Source organism: Anas acuta, chromosome 5 (genome assembly GCF_963932015.1).
Source record: "Anas acuta chromosome 5, bAnaAcu1.1, whole genome shotgun sequence".
Classification (NCBI taxonomy): Eukaryota; Metazoa; Chordata; class Aves; order Anseriformes; family Anatidae; genus Anas; species Anas acuta.
The window spans coordinates 64198702-64225321 of NC_088983.1; the positions used below are offsets into that span (position 1 = coordinate 64198702).

Sequence of the window (26620 nt, forward strand, 5' to 3'; positions counted from 1 at the left end):
AAATTCCATGGCCCATTTCATAAACTTCTTTTATTTAACAAACTTCTTTTTCTTTCCTTTGGTATACCAATTCATTTGTAGTCTTAGCTCTTTGCCAATAGATGTCTGATTTTTTTAATTTTTTTGCTGGTTATAAAGGTGCTACTTCTATATACTCTTTAATTGCAGGTTTGTAAAAATGTGAAATTAAAAACCCCTCATCCACATGAAAAACTAGGTACGTTTTTCTTCGTTGTTGTACACTTAACAGATGGATTTCAAAACACAAAATACCTGTATATAAAAAGGAAGATAGTGCACTTTAAGCTTATAACATTCCATTTTCAAATCCTCCGTCCAATAATCAGTAACACTGTTCTTCTGCAGCCTTCTCCTAAATAGGCATGACCCTTGCATTGTAAAATAAACAAGACAGCAATATTTGACTCCTTGTCAAATATGCAGCAAGTGAAAGTCCAGTATGTTCTTGCCTTTTACCTATTTGAATATTGTCGTTCACAGTTGTTCAAAAATTGCTAATTTGTCAGTACATTTTGTAAGGCTAGATTTACAACAGCATTTTTGCAAAGGTGAGAATATACAGTATATACAGAAGACATTGACTCAGTCCTTGCAGTGGTGTCTATTATCTATGGGAAATATAACAGCAGTTATAGTTCTATGACTGATTAGTGGAAGATGAAGCTTCTGCCTCTGTTGGTTTCTGACCTTCCTTAGGTGTTTCTGGCTTCACCTCTTTACCGATCTCCCTACTTTTACTGCGATCTTTCCGATCTTTTCCTCTTTCACGATCTCGATCTCTGTCTCGATCGCGCTCTTTTTCCCTGCTTCGATCCCGGTCTCGGTCTCTGTCACGATCTCTGTCTCTGCTTCTTGATCGTTCTCTGTCACGTTGGTTTCTGTCTCTGTTTTTATCCCATTCTTTGTCTCTGTGTCTCTCCCAGTCCCTGTCTCTGTTGCAGTTTCTGCCACGGTCTGTTTCCCAAGGTCTGCCATGTTCTCGAGCCCTTCGTCTTTCCTCAAAGGGTCTGCTTTGTCGATTCTCTGCTTGCTGAGGCTCTGGCTGATCTAAAACCTTGTCTTTACTTCCTCCTTCGTATCTCTCTCTCTGTCTCCCTTCAAATGTCTGGCCTCTAAATTCAAGATTTTTGCCTTCTCGGAAGTCAGATCCTGACCACTGTCCTTCTGACTCGGGCCCTTGCCCAGGAATACCAGAAAGAGGTGCAGACGGCCCAGCTTCCTCCCACATCTCCTTTCTGTGGCCTGGTGGATGACTGGGAAGGTCCAGGAGTGGTCTTGGGGTTGGCTTCATATTTTGTGGCGACTGTGGTCCATGCTGCGTAGAAAATAAGGAAGGAATGGGGCCCTTTTGACTTCCAAATCTTCCAGGGGCAGATCCTCTTTGTCCATCGTTATTTGGAGAAACATGCTCTTCTGAGAACTGTGGCGCTGGGCCTCTAAAATTAGGTCCATGAGGTCCTGCGTGTGCATTGAGCATCAGTGGTGCTGGAGGTCCTCCTTTCTGCCCAGACAAAGAAAACGGACCTCCAGCTCGGTTCTCCTCAAAGTGCTGTGGGAGAGGTCCACCCTCACCCTGAACTGGTGGAGATTCAGTTTGTTCTACAAATTGATGAGGCTGAGGGTTTCTTTGTTCTTCGTATTGCACCGCAGAAAGACCCCTGTCTGGTTCAAAGTGACCAGGTCCCTTTTCCTGAGAAGTAAACATTGGATTTGCCTCGTTTGACCAGGATACTTTGTGCATATCTTGCAAAGACTGACTGTCATTAGATGTGGAGAAATTAGGCTGAAAAGACGTACTTGGAGGTGTCGGAAGCAGCACTTTACGTAAAGGCCTGGATGTAGAAGGTTCTGCAGAAACTGCTTGACTCACATTTTCCAAAGTAACTTGAACAGTATTTTCAAATTTGCTATTAGGTGCCTCTTTTTGGAGCACTGCAGGAGGCTTTTCACTGGAAACCCAGTTATCACCACCGTAACTAAGCTGAGTAGCAGGAATTAAAGTTTTATCTTCCTTACCAAGTGAAGTCTGCAAAGTGTTTGGAAAACTCGCTTGAGGGTCACAGCTCTGGTTTAAAACTTGTGCTTGCTGATTGGAAGATGAAGGTAAATCTACTTTTTGCGCAGCCTGTTGGTCCTGATGGAACAATTCAGTCTCTATTAGGGAAGATTTTGGTGGAGGTGACATTAAAGCATCAGACACCGAGAAGTGAGCCACTGAAACACCAACAGCTGCTCGTTGTTGTCTGAGGGCTTCTTCTTGCTCCTCAGTTTGTCGTTTCTGCTCTTCTAGTTGTTTGTTTAATTCTTCTAACATTTTTTGCAGTTCCACCAAGGATGAAGACGCAGATAAATCTGGCACATACGAGGCAGGTGTTTCCACGGAAGTGTTTTTAGTGTCTGTATACATTTTGTTAGGTAAATCATCAACCGTAACTTTTGCTTCCTCCAAGATAGTTTTGTCTTCCAGATCATAGGCCTCATCCTTTAGTTCTGCTGTGTTACTGGGCTTCTCCACACTATACAGTTTTTTGCTTTCACCGGTCTGCATTTCAAAAGCTTTCTCTGGATCATATTCTTCTTTGGGATCGTATGGCCTGTCATCCTCCTCATCTTCTATAGCTTTGTCTTTTGACATCTGTCCAAACTGTTGTACAATGGGATCTAGCAAAGGAACAGCTGACACACCTCCATCCACAGCTGCTTTAGCTTCCTGATTTGAAGACTGGACAGTTTCAGTCTCCTTAGCAAGAGGTTCAAAAGTCTTCTTTTTACCAAAAAGTGTCTGGTGGATGTACTCAAGAGGTGTGGTAGTTTTTGAGGATGAAGAATGCATAGCAGTAGCACTTGTAGAAGCGGTAGCTGAAACTGGTGGTGGTACAGTACTTGTGGTTCCACTCTTAGTCGAGGACGGTATTTTTAATACTGAAGGTGTGACTGATGAGGTTTCTGGAACGGGAAGTGGGGGTGGAGGTGGAGGAGATCCAGGTAGTGTTGTACTTACAGCTGAGTCTCCCGAATACAGTGTGTATTTCGGAGTTTTCTTTTCTTGTGAAGAAGCTACTGGCCCCTTAGAGTACAGCGATGTTTCTGTTTCCTCTTGCACCTGAATTCGGCTGCGCTTTTTCTCTATTTTGTCTGTATCCATGGTAGTAGCAAGACGCTTCCCTTTCTGACAGATAACCAATCCAAGAATTAAATTCGGACGTGAAGACTCGAGACCTGAAAGGAAACACAAAGATTGCATATGTAAAAAAACTACTATTTTTTATCTGTGTTCTCAATAGGAACTTATCATTTTATATAATGGCAGCTATGAGTCATAACAGTAACAGTTCTTCTAAATTTCATGCAGTGACATTATCCCATAAGCCTATGTGTCTATATTTAATTACTATTTATATAAATTTGTATACAGTAACTAAAAATGTTTTAATTCTTTCCCTGATATTTTTTGAATATTGCAGTAACAGGTGAATCTTACTGAAAGATGTCCTTGTAAATGTCTCTGCTGTTCAAAAATTAAAGAAAGTTTTCCTATTTTTGTATTATTACTTTCTACTTATTATTGTCCACTTCCTCCCCCAATCAAATATTTCCTTTCTAAATGCTTTGCAAATACCTTATATACACAGAGATACTGATAAGTGAGAAAACCTGGACAAGCAATCTAACTTTCTGTAGGGCTACGTTGGAATTGAAGAACTAGAAATAAAGAGAAAAAAACTAATGCTATTAAAACAAACAAACAGACAAACAACAACAACAAACACTTCACTTTCTGTTACAAAGAAAGCACGAGGCATTGTTAAACTTAATAATTACATTTCTGTTCTAATCTGTGCTAAAATACCGGACTGACATTTACACCATTCCATCAAGGTGACTTTTAACACTGTTGTAGAATTGAGTTTGATGCCACAGACCCTTCCCTAAGTAAGAAATGCGAGCAGAATTACTCCATTGTGAAAGCTTCAGGCTTGAATCCCTGGAGAAGCACTTCCAGAAATGACCGGAAAGTTTCCCATAAAGAGGAAAAATGCAAACAGCTGAAGGTCCGTTTCACATTATTGTATTCCTTCCTTGTACATTCACATTTCCCACAGGCACTCGTGGAAGACAAATACAACCAGAATAAAGAGCAGGGAATAAATCCTTTAACATACAGTCAGTGGCAAATGTAGAAAAAACATATAAAGAGAGGATTTTAACTTCTGGATTTAGTGACTTGAGATCCTCATTTGGGAGCCATATTAATATTTGCATCCAGCAAGGAACCAATAATAGAGAAATGAAACTAACAGCAAAGAGATTTACTGTGGTTATACGATGAGGACTCTAAAACCTACACTGTCCCTTATATTCATGACCCTTAAGTAAGAGTTTAAAAGAGGTGTAATATATGAATTTATGTATATCTTTAGTCTCTTACTAAACAAAACCAACTGCTCACTAAGGAACAACTTATAAATAACTAATTATTGCCACTGAAAACTTCTTGATACCAGCAAAAACCCAAACTTCCCATAGTTGCAGATAAATTCTATTTGCCATTACCAGTCATAAGTATGAACCTTTGCTGAAACAACTGAATTCAAAGTTTTAAGGGGGCTCCTAAATTTACTATCTTATGAGAAAATTACATCAGCTGTTTTTATTTGTATAGCTGAAATTATATTCACGTACGCTAAGAAAGAATTAAATGAGGTAAGCCTATTTCTTAAGTTCAATGTGAGGTTTCCTCAGCAAGAGGATTATAACCAGGTAAATCAAGACGATGACTTCTTCAACACAGCTTCATTAAGCATAAAGATTTCATTAAGCAGTAACCTGCCTAAATTCTGAAATTCTGTGTTCTTCTGACTGTGACTGGTAATAGTGCAGCACGCCTGTTTTAGCCACATAATGGAGAGACCAGCAAAATCTGGTTACTCACTAGAAGGTCTTTGCAAAAAGACAGAAAAAATTGGGGCCAATGCAAAATCTACTTGAAGTTTCCTATCAGAAGCAGCTCTCATTTTAAGTATTTGGAAAAAAAATAACACTGAAATTTGATTGAATGCATTCTAGCTCCACAGCTGATTTCAGATTACTTCAAAGTTCAGTGTTTGAGTTTTACATAGTTCTGTGGTTGAGAGGATGTTGGCCATGCTGGTTTAAATAAACTTCTATTTTTCATTTAGTAGCACATATTATTTCCTACTTGTACATTTAAAATTCAGTGCCAAGCTTTTTCCTCCAGATCTAGTATTTCAGTATTTTGTGTTGCCAATTTTCACTTTCTTCCGTGGTTAGAAATATATATATATATACACACGAATTATAAATGCATCAAGAAAATGACCTAGCTATACTAACCAAAACTAAGACTTGCTTATAATTTAGTTTGCTTATAATTCTATACAGATTGCCCTTGTGAGAGGGCAGGGACGGCAAGATGTACAACGAAAGGAGGCAGGACAGGAACTAAACAAGTAATTATCTTTGGTGAATCTAAGATTATTTGGAAAGGATCACAAATCCTTGATTCACCCAGTTAAAAACTCCTTTCAACCCACTGCCTAAAAGCAATCCTAGCAATTCTGATCACTATAGTTTACTACCCCAGATGAAGTTACATTAATACATAACATCAGGGCATAGCTCAAAAGACAGCTTACTTGGGAAGACTGTGTACACTCTGAAGAGACTCAATAGTTAGGTATGATTCACTCTGAGTGACTGCTTTACATTTTTTCTTTATCAGCATGTGAGTAACGACTCCACATTTGGTCAGCATCGACTCGTGCAGAGGATCTCTCAAATCTGTGTTCACCCTAAAACTCCTCGTAAGCATTCACTGTTCTTCTGTCGTTAACGTATTGGTTATCTGCCCTTCTGCAGAGACCTGTGATTTATCCAACTAGTCACAACATGCATCTCAAACACTGACTAATTGAAACGAGCAGGTTTCAAAAATCTATTGGACTGTGTATCTAAAATTAACAGCAAAAAGATAGAAAAACAGTTCTGAATCCCTGTAAGAGACAGAGATCATCGCTAATAAAATCAGAGTAAAACTTAAACACACGTTCAAGATAAATTCCAAAGCTAAATTAACAACGGTTATAACTGAATCTGTTTAGTTTGGTCAGAGAAGAAATCCATTAAAATTTTACATTTTGATACTGTAGTTTTCAACAGATGCCTAACCCAGTTTCTAAATTCATTCAATCCAAAGCGATCACACAGTAAGTGCTTCTTTTGGATGGAAATATACAGCCAGACCAGCACTTCAAAGCTCAGTCCCATTCCATTTCCATATCCGTAAATAGGTTTCAATATCCATAAATAGGTTAAGTGCCTAATTTTAGGTAATAACTAAATGAAAATGTTGGCTGCAGTCTCCAACTATTGCTCAATAACTCTTTCACAAGCAAGCATTTTAAGTGCTGCAAGCTATGTTAGTAGCTTTTGATGCTAAATTATTTATAAAATATTGTTAAATGCATTCTGCATTTGAAGACCACGATGGTGTTATCAAGTTACATCCTGTAATTAAATCTATTTAAACAAGATGTATTAAATATTACTATGGGATTAATATTTTTTTTTCCGTTAAATACGTTTTTTATTTTCATGAAATCAGTTTTGCAGTATTTATCTACGTAATGGCCACATATTGTCCCTACCATCCGCAGCTGCTAGGAAGTTAACTGTACCACTAAGGATACATCCCTAATTTCTGTACACTGATGGCAAAACTTAGGGAACAGACCTATGCCACACTTTTAACTGCAGAGACCAATACAAGCAAAGCTGTAATCATTATCAACACGCCGTTTAAATACTTGTCCCAGTTAATTGTGAAAGCATGATTGAAAACTATCAAGTTGGTGTATCTGGATTCAGTGATAGAGATCACTTCCACCGCTGTAACACTGCTGCACATTACGGTGCATTTGCTGAATGGGAGTGGCTGACATCAAAAATATGTTGTTCTACTACTGCTGCTTTCCATACTGGTATGAGTACTCTAAATATCTTGAAGAGATTTCATGCCTTCATACTTAAAAACACTTCCAAGCTTAAACTAACGGAAGAGATACTGCGGCATGCCCTCTGCTGATACACTTTTTAAATTAAAATTCTTCTATATTAAATATGTATGGTACCCGATACATTGCCAACATTGCCAATAAATCCCTCCATAAGTGCGTCTTCCTAGTGCTAATAATGACTGATTATACCTTTTAATTTTTTTTCAAAGTGTTTTCAGATCTACAGATGAAAGTGCTAAATAGTGTTGTGTGTATGTGAAACGAGACAAACAAATTCACACACAGTAAACTACCAGAAAAAAAAAAAAAACAAAACACAATGCTGAACATCCCACCAACAGATAATATCTGGTAATAAATATCTGAGGTGGTTGAAGTGAATAAATGTGAATATCCTTCCATGTTCCTCTATATCACCCATGACAAAGTTTTGTAGATCTTCTAGGCACTACAGCAGGTCAGAGGTCCTCAGTTGTGTTCCAAATCCAGTCCATCAGAAAACAGGATTCATAACAGATTCATAATCCGTATGCACCTGATGGAGCTGGTTGATACAGCTGGAATATCTTCCAGCTAGGACTTCTGGAGTGATGGGATTATTGTCCTCCCCCTCCTCCCGCCCCCAGTCATATTTATCAAAGTATCTTACACTGTCATGTTTTTTGAGTACTTGCTAAACTCTATTTGAAGGTACACACATTTAAGGAGACAATGACCACTTTCCCAAAAATATCTTTATTGGGTATAAAAAACAGTAAATTCCATCAGATGTCAGTAACAAGTATGTATTACAAGTCTTTTACGCTGCGGTATTAATACATGCCTGCAAGTGTTTATACCTATGTTTCTTCTGGGCAATTACCTCCAGTTTTGAAAGAACTTTTCCTATTTACATTTTGTAAAAACCAGCCTGACATTCCTCATTTCTATACTAATACTAACAAGTCTGTCTACTTTTGCCAGGCCTCCACTTTAAAAGCTTCATTTGAAATGAAATCTACAACAGAAATATAAAAGATAATGTACAAGGACAGCCTATGTTTGCTCAAGAATGCAAGGAGGGGAAGATCATTTAAATGCTTCCCTAGAGCAGGTTAAGACAGGCTCAGAGCGTATGAGAAAAATCTTGTCCAAGAACACAAAGCAAGCGCCCTTTGCAATTTCATGCAGGAAAGAAGAGTATTTTCCTAGCATTACATTACTTGTTGGTGGTGTTTTTTTGTTATTGTTTTTTAAGTCGTATGCCATTAACATGTGAAAACCTGGCCAGGCAGAACACACCTCTGTTTATGAATATAAGCCCTGAGAATGCTTCATTGAGTTTAGTCCTAAACTTGTATTTGGGTAGCAGAGGACAGTCAGCTTGTCAGAAAGGTCAGCTCCTTACATGTTTTAATGTGTAATTATTTTGCGCTGTTTAGTATTTTGCAAACCATCCTTACAACAATGCAGTATTGCCTTCATTGTAACGTGTAGCTCTTAAGCTCCTCAACCTGTTACTCTAGATGAAAAAAGGTACTTATTTGGAAACTAAGCATATGCACCGCCTCCATCCTCAGATGAAGGTGACTTCAAATTTTGTAATATAAAGGTGTTTCACATCTGAATTCATTCTCATTTCTTCTGTTTCCATGTTCAGTGCACAAAGATGGAGCAAATTCAAGCCATACATTACTGCTGATAACTCTAACTAAAAATAGAAGAGCGTAATATATACCAACCTATACCACCTACTGTCTGCCACCTACGCAAAAGGAATTTGCCTGCTCCCAGGCAAACCAATGTTCTGAAGTCAGTGATTTGTCTGGAACTTGATCCAGGTAGCACAGAATATTTCAGACCCCGTGTACATGCATATTGCATGCACAGCGTAATACATACCATGAGATAACAACAATGTAGTGAAACCATAAACGTTACCTTTGTCTTCAGAGATTTCTTGACTGCTCCGTGGGATAAGAGTCTCCTATGTGATTTAGGGGACAGCACATGGCTTGTAGGGACCTAAAACTTGGTGGATTTATGGGTTGTTGAAAGTAGGGTCGGTTGAATGTTCTCATAATGTTTGCTTGTTTGTCTCAATATAGTGGCTGTTCTATGTACTCCATTTTATGGGTAAACAAATCCTCCTAACAGCAGAGATTTATCTTGTTGGAAAGGCTATGTGAGTTTCAGACCATGGCACCTTGAGATGATTGACTTTGCAATTTTTTCCTATATGCACACTTTTAAAATCTTTTTATAAAATTATATATTTTTTAATTATGCTTACATTAAACATTCAAAACCAATTGGTCTCTGATTTACTCGTTTTGTAATTTTACCTAGCAGTTAACCTCCCCTAAATTTTGTGCTTACCTGGTCCCTTAAAGGGCAAGAGGTTGGAAGGAATTGGGTCCTTAGAACTCAGTGGGATCAGGTAGAGATTCTTGACATGTCTGTTGTTATTAGTTACAACACCAAAACAACGACGACTGCTAAAATAGGAGTAGAGAGAGATATAGGCAACTTCTTCTTCTTCTGTGGCAGGATGGAAACGAATCAAACGAATCAAAAACAATTCCTGAAATACAAAATCAAAGTGGAAAAATTCAACCTGTAACACATCAGCAAATAAAATCGTTTTCCACTTTCATCCAATATAGGATGAAAGTCTGGAGCAGCTTTAAACCAAGATTTAAGAAAATACTGTCATTCAATTGGTAATATTAAACCAGAATCAATTTTGTCATTTTCAGAAAGACCAACTATTTACGTATCTCACATCAAGCTACACCTCTTTAGGTTCAGAATATTCAAATAATTAGGAAAGAAATGGAAAATTCTTAGATTATATTTGCATACCGTGCTTCATTTTTACTAAATCCATCAGGGTTTTAGTAGTAAAATTTATTACATACACTTACTAATAATTTCCTAGTCTTTTAAAATTGAATTTCTATCTTCAGTAACTGAATAAATAGATTGTTTATATTCAATCATTAAAAAACAATAGGTTGTATGAATGTTTAACTACTACACAGGGGAAAGACGATTGGCAGCTCAACAGGCAAACCTGTTTCTTCAATAAATCAAAAATTTCAATGGAATAAGTGGTAGCAGTAGTTTTCCAGGTGTGATCGACATCAATATAAATTAGTAACAAGGAAATTCTATCAAAAGCCGCTGTGTATTTCTTCCTGGTTTTCCAAAGGATTTTAAGTAAATACCTTACAAAGTGAAGATTTGAGTTTGCCAACATAATCCCAGACTGCCTTCGGTGAGATCTTCCCACCAATATGAATCGTGTCTGGTAAATCCTAAACAAGAAGCATTACATGGTCGTATAAGAAAAGGAAAGAGAGGCTACAGTTTTGAACCAGCACAGATTGCCCCATCCCAGTAGCTTAGGCGATAATACAGTACTATGTTTTACTAAACTTGCACATATACATTCCTAATTTCAGATAGGCTGTTTCCAAAATGCAAGGAGTTCATTATGGCATATTACTGGAAGGCTGGCAGTACACACAAAACAGAAAAAGCACTGCCTGACGAAGATAGCAGTGGAAGGTCAAATACTTTTGTATGCCTATCAGCCGATTCTATTTGTTAGCTTTGCTTTTACAGGGAACCTGTTATATGTAGTATAGCTTTTATCTACGCTTTCAATTTATCTGAAATTTTTGCACCCATATGAATTCTAGTTAGCTTCCTGTCATGATGACAGTGAAACCTGTTCTAGCAAAAACAACAAGAGAGCCACCAACCCTCCTAAGAAAAGACCTAAACTACACGCCTGAAACCCTCAATCACAACAAATACACTTCTTCAGAGAAGTTAAGAAACTGCTCAGTTGTTTCATCACAAGCTGTCATACTACCTCATTAGTTGAATGTACACCCTCCCAAAATATAAAAGCAGTTGCATCAAAGTTAATCAAAGCATGATATTTTTAATAAATGGCCAAACTTTTCTAATAGATCACATCAGTGATCCATCCATCTGTTTGTGAGCAGAACAAGGCATCTCTTTCAAAACACATGCTGATGATGCTTCTCGTCAAAAACTGATCTTGAAATCAAGCTATTATTCTATGTTAGATACTAACATATATATAAACATATTAACAGACATGAGAATTCTTCACAAATACGTGAGGAATTTTTTTAAAAGGCTTTCTCTCCTCCCCCCTGCCTCAGGCTACTGTTCCTATTACTACAGGAGATTACTAAAGGGATGCAATTTTTTTTTTTTTGTTACACGTCCAATATAACAACATACACAGTGACCCCAGCCTTTCTAACAACAGGAACTGCAATACATTCTAAACGCATAAACATGTCAGTGCTAACCTCACTAAGATAATCAAAGCACCCGGAGACAGGATATGCTTTAGCGATAAATTTGGCCACACTCTGCAGATTAATAAATCCTTTCCAAATGGTGTTGAGGCGAGAGAGGAAGAGAGAAGTGTCGCTGCCTTGAGGTGAGCGTGGCTCAGCAACACTGCAAAACAAATCCAAAAGAGAAACGTTATAGAGCACAGTAAGAATGCTTCCTTCTTCTTCTTTTCTTCCCTCCTCTTATTGATCAATTACTTTATTTTAAAAAAGCAAGTAACAGAAGCCTTAGTAAATGCTTTGTTAATGTTTTCCACTTTCATCCAATATAGGATGAAAGTCTGGAGCAGCTTTAAACCAACCCTCACAAACACTTAATATATTTGAATGCACATGCAGATTTAAAGTCAAATATCTTATAAGTTTTATTTATCTGTTAAAACACATTGAAGAATTTTTACTGTCAATATATCACGATGCTCAGAAAATTTTACCAACTAGAGAAGTTAAACAAGGAGATGACAAATTAAAAATTTAAAGTTCAGGTAATCGCATTTAAAGTTGAACATGCCTTTTGATTATTGGCAGGGGAGGGTAAGAAGCAAAGGGGGACAAACACACTGAACATAGCGAGACCAGAGATTCAGTGGCTTAGCTTCCTATTAAATATACACACCTGATATTGGGTGACTGATGAACAGCTAAGTATCTTGGATCTGGTGAGGACGATGGCTTTGTTAATATTGATTTGGGGACAGTCATAACTGGTTTTGACATTTCCTGCTTTGTCTCCCCTGTTAAAACTTCACCAGATGCAGTACCAGAACGCAGGGCTGTCGTCGTACTACCAGAGGAGCCGCTCATTGGTGTTCTAGGCTCTCGGCCAGAAACTGTTACAGTTGTGACAACTGCACCAGTGCAAGAGGCAGGAAAAGTCGAAGGTTCTTCAGATGAAGTATCTGTGTTGCCATGGCCTTGGGTTGTAGGGATGTAAGTTCTTTCTAAGCTTGACTGGGAAACTGCTTCTGCTGCAGGTGCAACTTCGGTTTCCTCTGTGTTTTCAGAGGCGGCCTCTTTAGCAGGCTCCGCTGCTGCTGCTGGTGCAGAACTTTCATATTTTTGCTGAACTTCTGGTTTAGATTTTGACACTGCTTTTTTAGCAGAAGCCATTAATTTTATCTTCTTCGGTGGTAATTCATCTTCAGATGCTGAAATCTGACCTACAAAATTAATTTTAAAGTGTTTTTGATTACTGTTTAACAATGAAAAGGTCTGAAGAGAAAAACAAGTAAGCAAGCAATGCTCTTAATAATTCTTTTACTTCAGACAAAGTCAACACTGTAGATACCTGTACAGATTTTGCAGTTCAGGTCAAAAAGATGGGCTCGATGTTCATTTCTTGCATCCTTCAACATACTGCTAAAAACGTCTAGAGAAGGAGCACTATTTACATTTTGTACAGTTTGGGTTGACTTCTGCTGCTCCTGGAAATGAATAAACACAGAAAACATTCTGGTTGATTGCTAAATTCAATCATAAAAAAATACTTTTGAAACCGTTAATTCCGGTTCTTTAAAAAGATATTAAGGGCTGTGCAGAACTACTGCTCTGAGCAGCACTTACAAAAAGATGGAATTTTGAACTATTCTTCCCCTTTTATCATTTGTTTAAGAATATCATGTCAAACAGAGTTCTCAAATAGTATTTGTCCTCATTTCATTTCATGTAATTCTGAAGTAGATACTATCACATTAACTGCTTCCTGAGAATACAGAATTGTAATACTGATCACATTTTTGGGGGGGAAAACAATTGGCTAAGATTTTGCTGTAAACTGAGGCAAAGGTCTGAAAAACACGCATCATCTGATATTTTAGAAGCACATGCGATATATGCCCGATATTAGGTTGTTGCATTCCTTCAAACCAAAAGGAAAATGCTCATAGCACACCTACTAGGTGATATTCTTACAGTTCATTGAAACAACCTGCATTTCTGATACAAAATTTGAGGCCCTAGTTAGCATTTATCTCCCTTGGCACCTCCATGCTAAAGCAATAGCTAATACTTACATCAGAATCAGACACCGGGGGAGAATCTTCCATATTTACATCAGGCACTTGTTCCCGTTTTACAGCTGCTTTCTTGATCTCGTGTGATTTGTTTCTTGACTCTAACATCTGAGAGAAACAAAAACACTTTAGTAACAAGTCTGCATACTGATTTTATAATTTTATTTTGTATTTTCTTATCAGTTGGCTAGTGGAAGAGAAAAAGCTTACGTTATTCATATTTCATTAGGAAGAAAACAATATATTAATTATGGGTGGTAAGGGCTGGTGAAGTTACTGTTAGTTCATATCTAAGGACACACTGGAGAATTGTATTGCTTACCGCTTTGGCTGGTTTCTCCTTCCATACAAACAGTTCTTTAGATAAAAGTTCTTCGGGTTTCATTCTCACTAGTTTTGACAGTGAGATTTCTCCACGAAGAACACGATGAAGAAGTCCCTAAAAAAAACAAACAAAAAACACACTTTGTTGCCATGCTGAATAACTTAAGCAACTAACATGATTTGCAGTGCTGGACTGTCAAAACCCTTTCAGGTTTCTTAATTCCCTATTAAAAATGCCAGTTAATCTTAAGAAAACTTAGCACGGTGCAGCAACCAGAAACTAATGATGAAATCATCATGAAGTATGAATTTTCCACATTTCCATAAAATATACTATCAATTCTACTGAACAGGAATTTCGAGAGGTGAACTGCCACTCCTGTTTCATATCTATAGTAGAATTTTTTTTAAAGAAATTACGTTGTCTAGTCACTATTCCCATCTGCACCAGCTTCTTTTTCCTTTAAAAGATAAATTATCATGTACACAAGTGGTCTCCCATACAAACCACAGAACGTCACAGAAGAAAAACATTTATTTTTTTTCTAAGAATGCCATTCAATAAACAAATATTTCGCTACAAAGGCCAATCTTAATAAATACACACGATCCAACTGGACTTCCATTCCAACTGGATTATTTAATATTTGAATGGCTTTAAAACAATTTTGTAGAGCATAATTCATAAGTCTCTCTCTTGAAACTACATATTGATGTATTATTTAAAAAACAGAATATATTTCAGTACGTTTACTGTTTAAGTAAATTCCAAACCTGATTTTTTGGGTCCTCGAGATCGAACATGATGCTACGGTATTTACTCTTGTATCGGTTGTCCGTAACTTGAAACAAATTAAACACCTCCTTTTCAATATTGAGTGCTACTTTCCCTACTTCACTCTCTGTCATGACCAGATCATCACTTTCATTGACTCTGTTAAAAACAAGAAAGGGTATGCGCATTTACGTTAGGCACAAATTCTTCAGGCAGCATTCATAAAAACTAAATTTTCAGAGGAAGGAGTTAACCCCGCTTTTATTCACTCAGTGAGGACTTCCTTAAAACACATTTCAAAGCCAAAGTCTATCTCAGGACCTCAAAATGTCAACAATGGCAACCTTTTGCTACTGTCTACAGAAGACCACGGAAGACAGCCTTAACGAACTGAAGCCAGGTCAGTCCTTACAAATCCTCCTACTCATGACACTGCAATTAGTTTTTTGTTGTTGTTTTTTGTCATGAGCTACTGAGGGAGCTAAAACACTTCAGTTTTAATCTTAGACCCTCCACTGTGAACAGCATTTCTATTTCAGAGACACTACCAGAGCACAGTGGCCTAAGTCTTGACAGCTGACAAGAGCTTTAATATTTGTGGGACAATGTTTCAGCTTTTTTTATTTTTTAAGAAAAAAAAAAAAAGTAATACAGTTGCTAACTTTGGGAGAAGAAGGAACCTCTGCCTCAGCAAGCCCTTCCAACCTTTCACTGTGATATTCCCTACACTATGCTTCGTACAACCCCTACATCTCCAAACACCACCATTGCCAGATATCAGCTTCAGGTCACCTGCATTATAAACATCTCTATGCTGTGATTTAATTCTTCAACTGTAATTGTCTCTCACTACAAATGGGATAGTGACGTTTTTTTAAAGGCTTTTTCACATGCCCAATTATTTGGCATCAGATTTTTTATTTTTAATAAAGCTCTAATGCTAAAAATACTTGTAGTAATTTCTAGCACAAATTAAATCCCTTAGTAGCACTTAGCAAGAAAGAAACAAAACTCTGCAGGCTAACGCTTTACTTCTAGTTGTAGTTTCCTATATAAAATAAGTGCTTTGAATTCCCACCCACCTCTTCCATAACATTTCTTTTAGGGACTGACGAATATATTGTCGAATCTGCGAGTTGGGCTGCGACTGGATAGGGCTAGCTTGTGTTTTTGCTTGACTACTTCCAGATGCAGTAGAAACGGAAGACGGCGAAGGCCTTTTGAGTCCTCCAGCCAAACTGGATGCAGCTAGTTTTTTGGAAACTGGCGAGTCATGAGAAGAAGCTGCTTGTTTTGAAGGAACGCCGCCTGTTGAGGGCGATGGTTTCTTGGGAATTTCACCTTTGAAACTCCCAGCAGGTTTAAGCGTCTGCTTCATTAGTGATGTGCTAGACATGGAAGGGGACTTCTTTGGAGGAAAATTTTTAGTGAGGGAAGATGCATGTTTCTCCACCATAGATGCTGAAGCAATAGCTTTCTTTGATGCCCCTATAAACTCTGTCGCTTTATCTTTGTTTCTCTTCTCTTCCTTTTGAGCTGTTAAAACAAAGAAGAAAATGCAGTATTAAATGCTTAACATTATAACTTCCTGTTTATGAAGACCAGCTGTCAACCTATAAGGAAGTCTGTGAAATACCTCTGGAGAACTACCAAGTATATAATTTAAGCCATTCATTTTTAAAGCCTTTTTAAAAAATGTGTAAAAGTTGACTTTTTTAAGAAGAAGTTTGCCTTTGATCCTGCAGAGAGCACTTCTCAGAGACTGTCGGAAGAGTTTAAAAGAGTTGCATTTTGGTTGTAAAGGTTGAAAATCTCAGTCACAAGCTATGCAAGAAAATTAAAAAAAAAAAAAAAGACACCACCTTCAAAGATTCCTGAGTTGGACTTCATGATTAAGCTTCAAAACAAACAAACAAACAAACAAACAAACAAACAAACATTTTCACAAAGTCTTTAAAAAAAAAAAAAAAAAAGCAACACAACCCATATCTCACATTTAAGCAGAAATCCTCGCTCCAAACTTTCTACTTTAAGGAGCAAGCAAAGAGAGTCAAGTTAAACAACAAATCAATTGCTTAAAATTTTAAATATATGTTCAAGCCATTTGGTTGCTAGTATGAGTATCACACTCTCGCTATAAACTATCAGATCTTCTCATTTACTTTCCAGTTAAACTCTAGATTTAATACTATAATATTTAATAATTAAATATTAAAACCATTGCTCAAACTGCGGCTATTTAATTCCCACCAACTATTCCATTCACAATATCCAAAACTGCCATTTAATGTTTTTTCTAACATCAATATATTGACAATACACATAATGCACAAGAAAATTTACAAATTACAAGCGAAGACTCCATATACTGAAGTTATAATTGCACAGGACTTTAAAAACAAGCATTTCTGTAGGTTGCATTTCACCTGTCCACATTTTGGCACTGACGGGAACAGTTCAGCAAAACGTAATAAGCCAAAACACACTCTCCAGCCAGCAAACGTCATGTGCTCCACTTCAGTTTGCCAGAAGTATCGTTTACAGGACATCAGAGTTACCGTGAGCAGAGTTACCGTGACACATTTGTTGTGAAAGCACAACGGTTCCGAGGGAAACCAAGAAACAACTCCTGAGATGAAGTTGTTCTGATTAGAAAAGCTAAAGTTACTTCCCCAAAAGTCTTTTTTCTCCTCATAAATCTGCATTTGACTACTGACCAGTTTGTGATTTCTTAATTTTTTAATTATTATCTGATTTTTTTATCTTAATTTTTTCTTATCTTAATTTTTTCTTATCTTAATTTTTTAATTATTATCTGATGTTTTTAGCTAGCAAGGTCTTGTAATCAGAATTAGCCCCAATTTGATTACTGTTTAAAAATGAAAAGGTCTGAAGAGAAAAACAAGTAAGCAAGCAATGCTCTTAATAATTCTTTTACTTCAAAGTCAACACTGTAGATACCTGTACAGATTTTGCAGTTCAGGTCAAAAAGATGGGCTCGATGTTCATTTGTTGTATCCTTCAACATACTGCTAAAAACGTCTAGAGAAGGAGCACTATTTACATTTTGTACAGTTTGGGTTGACTTCTGCTGCTCCTGGAAATGAACAAACACAGAAAACATTCTGGTTGATTGCTAAATTCAATCATAAAAAAATACTTTTGAAACCGTTAATTCCAGTTCTTTAAAAAGATATTAAGGGCTGTGCAGAACTACTGCTCTGAGCAGCACTTACAAAAAGATGGAATTTTGAACTATTCTTCCCCTTTTATCATTTGTTTAAGAATATCATGTCAAACAGAGTTCTCAAATAGTATTTGTCCTCATTTCATTTCATGTAATTCTGAAGTAGATACTATCACATTAACTGCTTCCTGAGAATACAGAATTGTAATACTGATCACATTTTTGGGGGGGAAAACAATTGGCTAAGATTTTGCTGTAAACTGAGGCAAAGGTCTGAAAAACACGCATCATCTGATATTTTAGAAGCACATGCGATATATGCCCGATATTAGGTTGTTGCATTCCTTCAAACCAAAAGGAAAATGCTCATAGCACACCTACTAGGTGATATTCTTACAGTTCATTGAAACAACCTGCATTTCTGATACAAAATTTGAGGCCCTAGTTAGCATTTATCTCCCTTGGCACCTCCATGCTAAAGCAATAGCTAATACTTACATCAGAATCAGACACCGGGGGAGAATCTTCCATATTTACATCAGGCACTTGTTCCCGTTTTACAGCTGCTTTCTTGATCTCGTGTGATTTGTTTCTTGACTCTAACATCTGAGAGAAACAAAAACACTTTAGTAACAAGTCTGCATACTGATTTTATAATTTTATTTTGTATTTTCTTATCAGTTGGCTAGTGGAAGAGAAAAAGCTTACGTTATTCATATTTCATTAGGAAGAAAACAATATATTAATTATGGGTGGTAAGGGCTGGTGAAGTTACTGTTAGTTCATATCTAAGGACACACTGGAGAATTGTATTGCTTACCGCTTTGGCTGGTTTCTCCTTCCATACAGACAGTTCTTTAGATAAAAGTTCTTCGGGTTTCATTCTCACTAGTTTTGACACTGAGATTTCTCCACGAAGAACACGATGAAGAAGTCCCTAAAAAAAAAAAAAAAACACACTTTGTTGCCATGCTGAATAACTTAAGCAACTAACATGATTTGCAGTGCTGGACTGTCAAAACCCTTTCAGGTTTCTTAATTCCCTATTAAAAATGCCAGTTAATCCTAAGAAAACTTAGCACGGTGCAGCAACCAGAAACTAATGATGAAATCATCATGAAGTATGAATTTTCCACATTTCCATAAAATATACTATCAATTCTACTGAACAGGAATTTCGAGAGGTGAACTGCCACTCCTGTTTCATATCTATAGTAGAATTTTTTTTAAAGAAATTACGTTGTCTAGTCACTATTCCCATCTGCACCAGCTTCTTTTTCCTTTAAAAGATAAATTATCATGTACACAAGTGGTCTCCCATACAAACCACAGAACGTCACAGAAGAAAAACATTTATTTTTTTTTCTAAGAATGCCATTCAATAAACAAATATTTCGCTACAAAGGCCAATCTTAATAAATACACGCGATCCAACTGGACTTCCATTCCAACTGGATTATTTAATATTTGAATGGCTTTAAAACAATTTTGTAGAGCATAACTCATAAGTCTCTCTCTTGAAACTACATATTGATGTATTATTTAAAAAACAGAATATATTTCAGTACGTTTACTGTTTAAGTAAATTCCAAACCTGATTTTTTGGGTCCTCGAGATCGAACATGATGCTACAGTATTTATTCTTGTATCGGTTGTCCGTAACTTGAAACAAATTAAACACCTCCTTTTCAATATTGAGTGCTACTTTCCCTACTTCACTCTCTGTCATGACCAGATCATCACTATCATTGACTCTGTTAAAAACAAGAAAGGGTATGCGCATTTACGTTAGGCACAAATTCTTCAGGCAGCATTCATAAAAACTAAATTTTCAGAGGAAGGAGTTAACCCTGCTTTTATTCACTCAGTGAGGACTTCCTTAAAACACATTTCAAAGCCAAAGTCTATCTCAGGACCTCAAAATGTCAACAATGGCAACCTTTTGCTACTGTCTACAGAAGACCACGGAAGACAGCCTTAACGAACTGAAGCCAGGTCAGTCCTTACAAATCCTCCTACTCATGACACTGCAATTAGTTTTTTGTTGTTGTTTTTTGTCATGAGCTACTGAGGGAGCTAAAACACTTCAGTTTTAATCTTAGACCCTCCACTGTGAACAGCATTTCTATTTCAGAGACACTACCAGAGCACAGTGGCCTAAGTCTTGACAGCTGACAAGAGCTTTAATATTTGTGGGACAATGTTTCAGCTTTTTTTATTTTTTAAGAAAAAAAAAAAAAGTAATACAGTTGCTAACTTTGGGAGAAGAAGGAACCTCTGCCTCAGCAAGCCCTTCCAACCTTTCACTGTGATATTCCCTACACTATGCTTCGTACAACCCCTACATCTCCAAACACCACCATTGCCAGATATCAGCTTCAGGTCACCTGCATTATAAACATCTCTATGCTGTGATTTAATTCTTCAACTGTAATTGTCTCTCACTACAAATGGGATAGTGACGTTTTTTTAAAGGCTTTTTCACATGCCCAATTATTTGGCATCAGATTTTTTATTTTTAATAAAGCTCTAATGCTAAAAATACTTGTAGTAATTTCTAGCACAAATTAAATCCCTTAGTAGCACTTAGCAAGAAAGAAACAAAACTCTGCAGGCTAACGCTTTACTTCTAGTTGTAGTTTCCTATATAAAATAAGTGCTTTGAATTCCCACCCACCTCTTCCATAACATTTCTTTTAGGGACTGACGAATATATTGTCGAATCTGCGAGTTGGGCTGCGACTGGATAGGGCTAGCTTGTGTTTTTGCTTGACTACTTCCAGATGCAGTAGAAACGGAAGACGGCGAAGGCCTTTTGAGTCCTCCAGCCAAACTGGATGCAGCTAGTTTTTTGGAAACTGGCGAGTCATGAGAAGAAGCTGCTTGTTTTGAAGGAACGCCGCCTGTTGAGGGCGATGGTTTCTTGGGAATTTCACCTTTGAAACTCCCAGCAGGTTTAAGCGTCTGCTTCATTAGTGATGTGCTAGACATGGAAGGGGACTTCTTTGGAGGAAAATTTTTAGTGAGGGAAGATGCATGTTTCTCCACCATAGATGCTGAAGCAATAGCTTTCTTTGATGCCCCTATAAACTCTGTCGCTTTATCTTTGTTTCTCTTCTCTTCCTTTTGAGCTGTTAAAACAAAGAAGAAAATGCAGTATTAAATGCTTAACATTATAACTTCCTGTTTATGAAGACCAGCTGTCAACCTATAAGGAAGTCTGTGAAATACCTCTGGAGAACTACCAAGTATATAATTTAAGCCATTCATTTTTAAAGCCTTTTTAAAAAATGTGTAAAAGTTGACTTTTTTAAGAAGAAGTTTGCCTTTGATCCTGCAGAGAGCACTTCTCAGAGACTGTCGGAAGAGTTTAAAAGAGTTGCATTTTGGTTGTAAAGGTTGAAAATCTCAGTCACAAGCTATGCAAGAAAATTAAAAAAAAAAAAAAAGACACCACCTTCAAAGATTCCTGAGTTGGACTTCATGATTAAGCTTCAAAACAAACAAACAAACAAACAAACAAACATTTTCTCAAAGTCTTTAAAAAAAAAAAAAAAAAGCAACACAACCCATATCTCACATTTAAGCAGAAATCCTCGCTCCAAACTTTCTACTTTAAGGAGCAAGCAAAGAGAGTCAAGTTAAACAACAAATCAATTGCTTAAAATTTTAAATATATGTTCAAGCCATTTGGTTGCTAGTATGAGTATCACACTCTCGCTATAAACTATCAGATCTTCTCATTTACTTTCCAGTTAAACTCTAGATTTAATACTATAATATTTAATAATTAAATATTAAAACCATTGCTCAAACTGCGGCTATTTAATTCCCACCAACTATTCCATTCACAATATCCAAAACTGCCATTTAATGTTTTTTCTAACATCAATATATTGACAATACACATAATGCACAAGAAAATTTACAAATTACAAGCGAAGACTCCATATACTGAAGTTATAATTGCACAGGACTTTAAAAACAAGCATTTCTGTAGGTTGCATTTCACCTGTCCACATTTTGGCACTGACGGGAACAGTTCAGCAAAACGTAATAAGCCAAAACACACTCTCCAGCCAGCAAACGTCATGTGCTCCACTTCAGTTTGCCAGAAGTATCGTTTACAGGACATCAGAGTTACCGTGACACATTCGTTGTGGCAGCACAACGGTTCCGAGGGAAACCAAGAAACAACTCCTGAGATGAAGTTGTTCTGATTAGAAAAGCTAAAGTTACTTCCCCAAAAGTCTTTTTTCTCCTCATAAATCTGCATTTGACTACTGACCAGTTTGTGATTTCTTAATTTTTTAATTATTATCTGATGTTTTTAGCTAGCAAGGTTTTGTAATCAGAATTAGTCCCACAGCCCCATCTGCAGAGAGCTATGTGCTTCCCGGGAAGGATGCAGAAATTCAACTTTGGTTAATTTCACCACAAACCAAATGGACCCTTTTGGTCTTCCATACCTGCTACAGTGAGAGCAGACATTATCAGGAAGGGTCTAACAACCGATTTTTCTCAGACTTGAGGGAGACAAAGGTAGGGAGCACCCTTCTGAAGCCCAGTTCGCCCAGTTCAAGAAATCCTATAACAGCATACTGTTTGAATAGAAATACACCTCAGAAAGGGGAAGATTTGGATTACCTAAGAAACAATGTCACTACTCATTTCTGAGTGAAACAGCCTTCCCACCTTTGCCGGTCGTTAAATTCTGTTAGACGCTGAGCATTTGTAGTAGGCACCTCCAGCAGAACGCAAGCTTGTAACGAGCTGCACTACACTGCCTCTTACTGCCAGCATGTTTCACCACCAATACACAAGCTGGTGGTTAAGATGAACCATAAAACCGATGCTGTACCTGAATTTTCATAAGGCTAGGCAGAGAAGCAGGTGCTAAACATTGCCTGGAATACAAAGTGAAGAGGAGGATGCAGAAGCACTAGCTATGTGGATCCACTGTGAGTGGATGCCTTGCTAAAGCTTTCTGAGGGAAAATTATCTGAAGTGTAAGATGAAACACACTACATTAAATCATTCCAAAGAGCGTGAAGATCTTACTAGAGATTAAACTTCTTGTTCACCCACTGTTCCCGTACTTTTCCCTAGGGACTGGTCTCAAGTACTGACAAACTGAACACAAACCCGGGGGATGTAGAGCTGGACTCACACGGACTTCTCTTCTGTTTCTAGTATCTCCCAAAGCCTACCCCACTAACCTTACACTATCCGTCAGGAGGCATTGAGCTATCCCAGGAAGGAGAACAGGGATCAGAAACTATCAGTGACATTTTCAGTTTGGTCTAATGAGGCACCTGGAACTTAATACACTGAGGTAAAAAGCTGAACTACTTTGAATGAACAGTCTTGAAAAGCTAGAAGATGAATATCCAAAATATGTGTACAATAAGGTTGTGAGAATTTCTCTACTTCTGGTTCCTGGTTTATCTTCTGCCCAGACTTGTCTCTTCAGGCCGGTGGGACAGCGCACCTCTGTCTCACTACGGAGCGGCAGGACAGCACAGCTCAGGGTTCAAAATGACCACAGTACAATTCGGTCCTCGGTGCTATGATTTTAGTTCTTTTGGGTTGCAGCAGAAGTACAAAACATGAAATACTAAGCTTACATTCCGTACTTACAGTTTTATCATCTGTTCAAATTAGTTAACAAGCACGCTGATAGAACTAAGAACAGCAGTTAAGATATTGTGTGTATAAAAAATATATCCGTGCCCCAAACCTTCCTGTGTTCCAACGGCTATATCATGGTAAAACTATATACATGTAAAATAAATAAATAAATGGCACTAGCACAAAGGTAGATTGAAGTTCCCAGGGTTGATAGGCAGCAGCATCAGTATGGGTTCAAGAAGAAAGATGCACAAGCATCCTTTATTCTGCCAGTTCACGTCATGGCTATTTTGAAATGTTTCTACAGTAGAGCACAGAACTCAATGCTTCTTTAGCCAACAGAAAATGAGCAGATATTTCAGCCTCATGGAAGTCTAACAGTCTCACAAACTAAAATACTACTTTATAATTACAACTGTCTACCTAACTACTTGCTGGCAGGGATTCTGCATGTAGCAAAAGATACCTACACTACATAGGCTATTCGGTGTTTCAGAACACCTGTGAAGTACTTTCTCAAATCTGCAGGACACCTCACTACATTTGAAGGATAGTGAAGTGGTGTGTGTGTTTTGACAAAGTATTGAAGGTACTTACATCCTACTGTAGTGGGTTTACGTGGCAAGGTTTTGGTAGCAGGGGGTCATAGGGGTGGTTTCTGTGAGAAAGATCTAGAAGCCGCCCCATTTTTGGGAAGGGCCCCATTGTTTTCCAGAGCTGAGCCAATAAGCGATGTTGTTTTGCGCCTCTGTGAGAGCATATTTAAGACAGGGAAAAAACGCTGCGCCACACAGCAGCCGGGAGAGTCAAGGGAGTGAGAAACAGCCTTGCAGGTGCCAAGGTCAGTGTAGAAGGAGGGGGAGAGGTGCTCCAGGCGCCGGAGCAGAAGTCCCCTGCGGCCTGTGGTGAGGACCATGGTGAAGCAGGATGTCCCCCTGCAGCCCATGGAGTACCACGGTGGAGCAGGGTTCCACGCTGCAGCCCGTGGAGGAGACCACGGTGGAGCAGGTGGCCCTGCACCGACGGAGGCTGCCGCCTGTGGAAGACCCCTGCTGGAGCAGATTCCGGGCCGGACCTGTAGCCCGTGGAGAGGAGCCCACGCAGGAGCAGGTGACCTGGCAGGAGCTGCTGCCCGTGGGGGAGCCAGGTTGGAGCAGTTTTCTCCTGAGGGATGGACCCCATGGTATGGACCCATATCTGGAGCAGTTCTGGAAGAGCTGCTGCCTGTGGGAAGCCCACGCCGGATCAGTTCATCAAGGACTGCATCCCGTGGGAGGGACCCCACAGCACAGGGGACGAGAGTGACCGAGAAGGAGCGGCAGAGAAGAAGTGCTGTAGACTGACCATAACCCCCATTCCCCCATTTCCCCTGCGCCGCTCGGGGGGAGGAGGTGGAAGAGGGTGGAGGGGGGGGAAGGTGCTTTTGGTTTCTTTCCTTTGTTTCTCACTTCTCTCACTTATTAGTAATGAGCAATAAATCTTACTATCTATCTTCTTATGCTGAATCTGTTCTGCCCGTTACAATAATCATTGCGGGATTTTCTTGACCTTATCTCAACCCTAGAGCCCTTTTCACATATCTTCTCCCCAGTCCTCTTTGAGGAGGGGGAGTGAGAGAGCGGCTGTGGTGGAGCTCGGCTGCCCACTTGAGCGGAACCATGACACCTACATATGTTAACAACCTCATCTTAAAAAAAAAAATAAAACACCCTCATATCCCATTTTGACTATGACAAAATGGATAGGCCCTGACAGATTTTTTTGGTTTACTGACAGGATTAGTGTTCTGCCAGACAATCCAGCTGCACCAACTCACGCTGTCCTTGCACAGCTCTTGTATCCAATGCACAGGAGGGCAGGAGCACACAGCCGAGCGCGGGGAAGGAGCAGGACTGCCTCTTCTGGCAGCAGCTCCCCAGTCCATTGCCTCAGCTGCAAGGCGAGCATGCCCCCCAGCCAGCACCATCTTCTGATGGGCGCTGTTTCTGGTGCGCGTTTGGAAAAGTTACCAGAAGTGAGTACTCTTTTCAGAGAGCAGTATGCCAACACAGGAGGGTCCCCGCCGCCCCTTCAGCCCACCCTAGCGCTGAGGGGACCGAAGGCTCCCCCCGGGCAGCTCCAACCCCGCAAGGCCCACCGAGGAGCCGCCGCCAACAGCCCCCCTCCCGGCGCCTGCGCCCTGAGGGCGGCTTCGCCAACCGCCATGAGCGGCGGCTCGGCCCCTCGCCGTCCTGCCGGGCACCATCGGGCTCCGAGCCCCGCAGGGACGGGTGCTGAGCCCTCCTTGCTGGTCCCGGCTTCGAGGGCTTTGCGTTTTGTTTCAGTTTAGGCTGTGGAGAAAGCGGCGGGGTGGGCGCGGAGAGCGCGGTCCGTGAGGGAACGGCGAGGGGAAGGAAGGGGAGCGCTGAGGGGAGGAAGGGCTGCAAAGGTTTTAAGTTTATTGTTTGGTGTTTTTTTTTTTTTTTTTTGCTTTTTTTCCGCGTCAAGCCTCCCCATTCGATGCGAATGGTGCAGGAATGCATCGCCTAACACGAGTCGGAGAACCTCAAAGCCTTCGCTGAGGGAACCGCAGCCGCAGAGCAGGCAGCAGAGCTCAGCTGCTGAGCACAACGAGGCTCGCTCGTTTCGGCGGCTGTGTGGCCTCAGCCGCTCCCGGTGCCTAAAAATAAAGCCAAAATAAAAATAAATTAAAAAAAAAAAAAAAAAAAAAAAAAAAAAGCCGTATGGGAGCTCAGCGGCCCCGGCCGGGGCTACGCACACGGTCCCGGGGCTGCGTCAGCTGCCCACCCGCGCACCAGCCATCAGGAGGGGAAATCGTGGGAGGAAAAAAAGCCACGATGTTTTGAACTTAACACGTGTGTTTTGTTTCTTTGTCGCAGGGTGCTCTCTCCTCCCTTTCTGCCTTCCCCCCCCCCCCGAGGAGCACGTCTCCGCTGCACTGGAGGCAGGAGCCTGCTACACGCAGGTACGGTGGAGGTAAACGCCTTGGGAATGCACCTGTGTGTAAAAACTTACACGGTCGGTGTGTAAACCGACTCAAAAGCCCCTTTCCAGTCTTCTGGAGTTGTCAAGTGGTATTACCGCATCATGCCATGAAAATGAGCGAGGTGCATTTAGGGTTCCTTAACGGTGAACAGATTCTCCAAACTAATCTGAGATAAAAGAGCATTTCCGATAAGGAAAAATAAAACTTTCACCTATCTATTTCACAACAATGAAAGGTTCGGGAATCTAGTATTTCCACAGCTCAA

At 39.3% G+C, this 26620-nt stretch overlaps 1 protein-coding gene across 1 annotated transcript; it reads right to left on the reverse strand.

The window, feature by feature from the left end:
* Positions 1-658: 658 nt before the first annotated feature.
* LOC137858044 (death-inducer obliterator 1-like) lies at positions 659-25614 on the reverse strand. Its single transcript, XM_068685435.1, has 16 exons — positions 25542-25614; positions 20416-20869; positions 19333-19492; positions 18559-18675; positions 18237-18344; positions 17513-17648; positions 15634-16087; positions 14551-14710; positions 13775-13891; positions 13453-13560; positions 12729-12864; positions 12057-12600; positions 11393-11546; positions 10268-10357; positions 9417-9621; positions 659-3240 (listed from the first exon to the last, which is right to left on the reverse strand). Exons 1-16 carry the CDS (start codon positions 25612-25614, stop codon positions 659-661), a joined length of 5598 nt encoding a protein of 1865 aa, XP_068541536.1.
* Between the last annotated feature and the right edge of the window lie 1006 nt (positions 25615-26620).

What these genes read in the sequence shown, in the direction of transcription:
- LOC137858044 (XM_068685435.1), bottom strand. Translation starts at nt 25,614, where the DNA reads ATGGTGCCCGGCAGGACGGCGAGGGGCCGAGCCGCCGCTCATGGCGGT. An exon ending in TCGAGGACCCAAAAAATCAG is followed by an intron (nt 18,676 to 19,332) that starts GTTTGGAATTTA and finishes TTTTTTTTTTAG; the next exon opens with GGACTTCTTCATCGTGTTCT. An exon ending in TCAAATCTTCACTTTGTAAG is followed by an intron (nt 9,622 to 10,267) that starts GTATTTACTTAA and finishes TTTGTATTTCAG; the next exon opens with GAATTGTTTTTGATTCGTTT.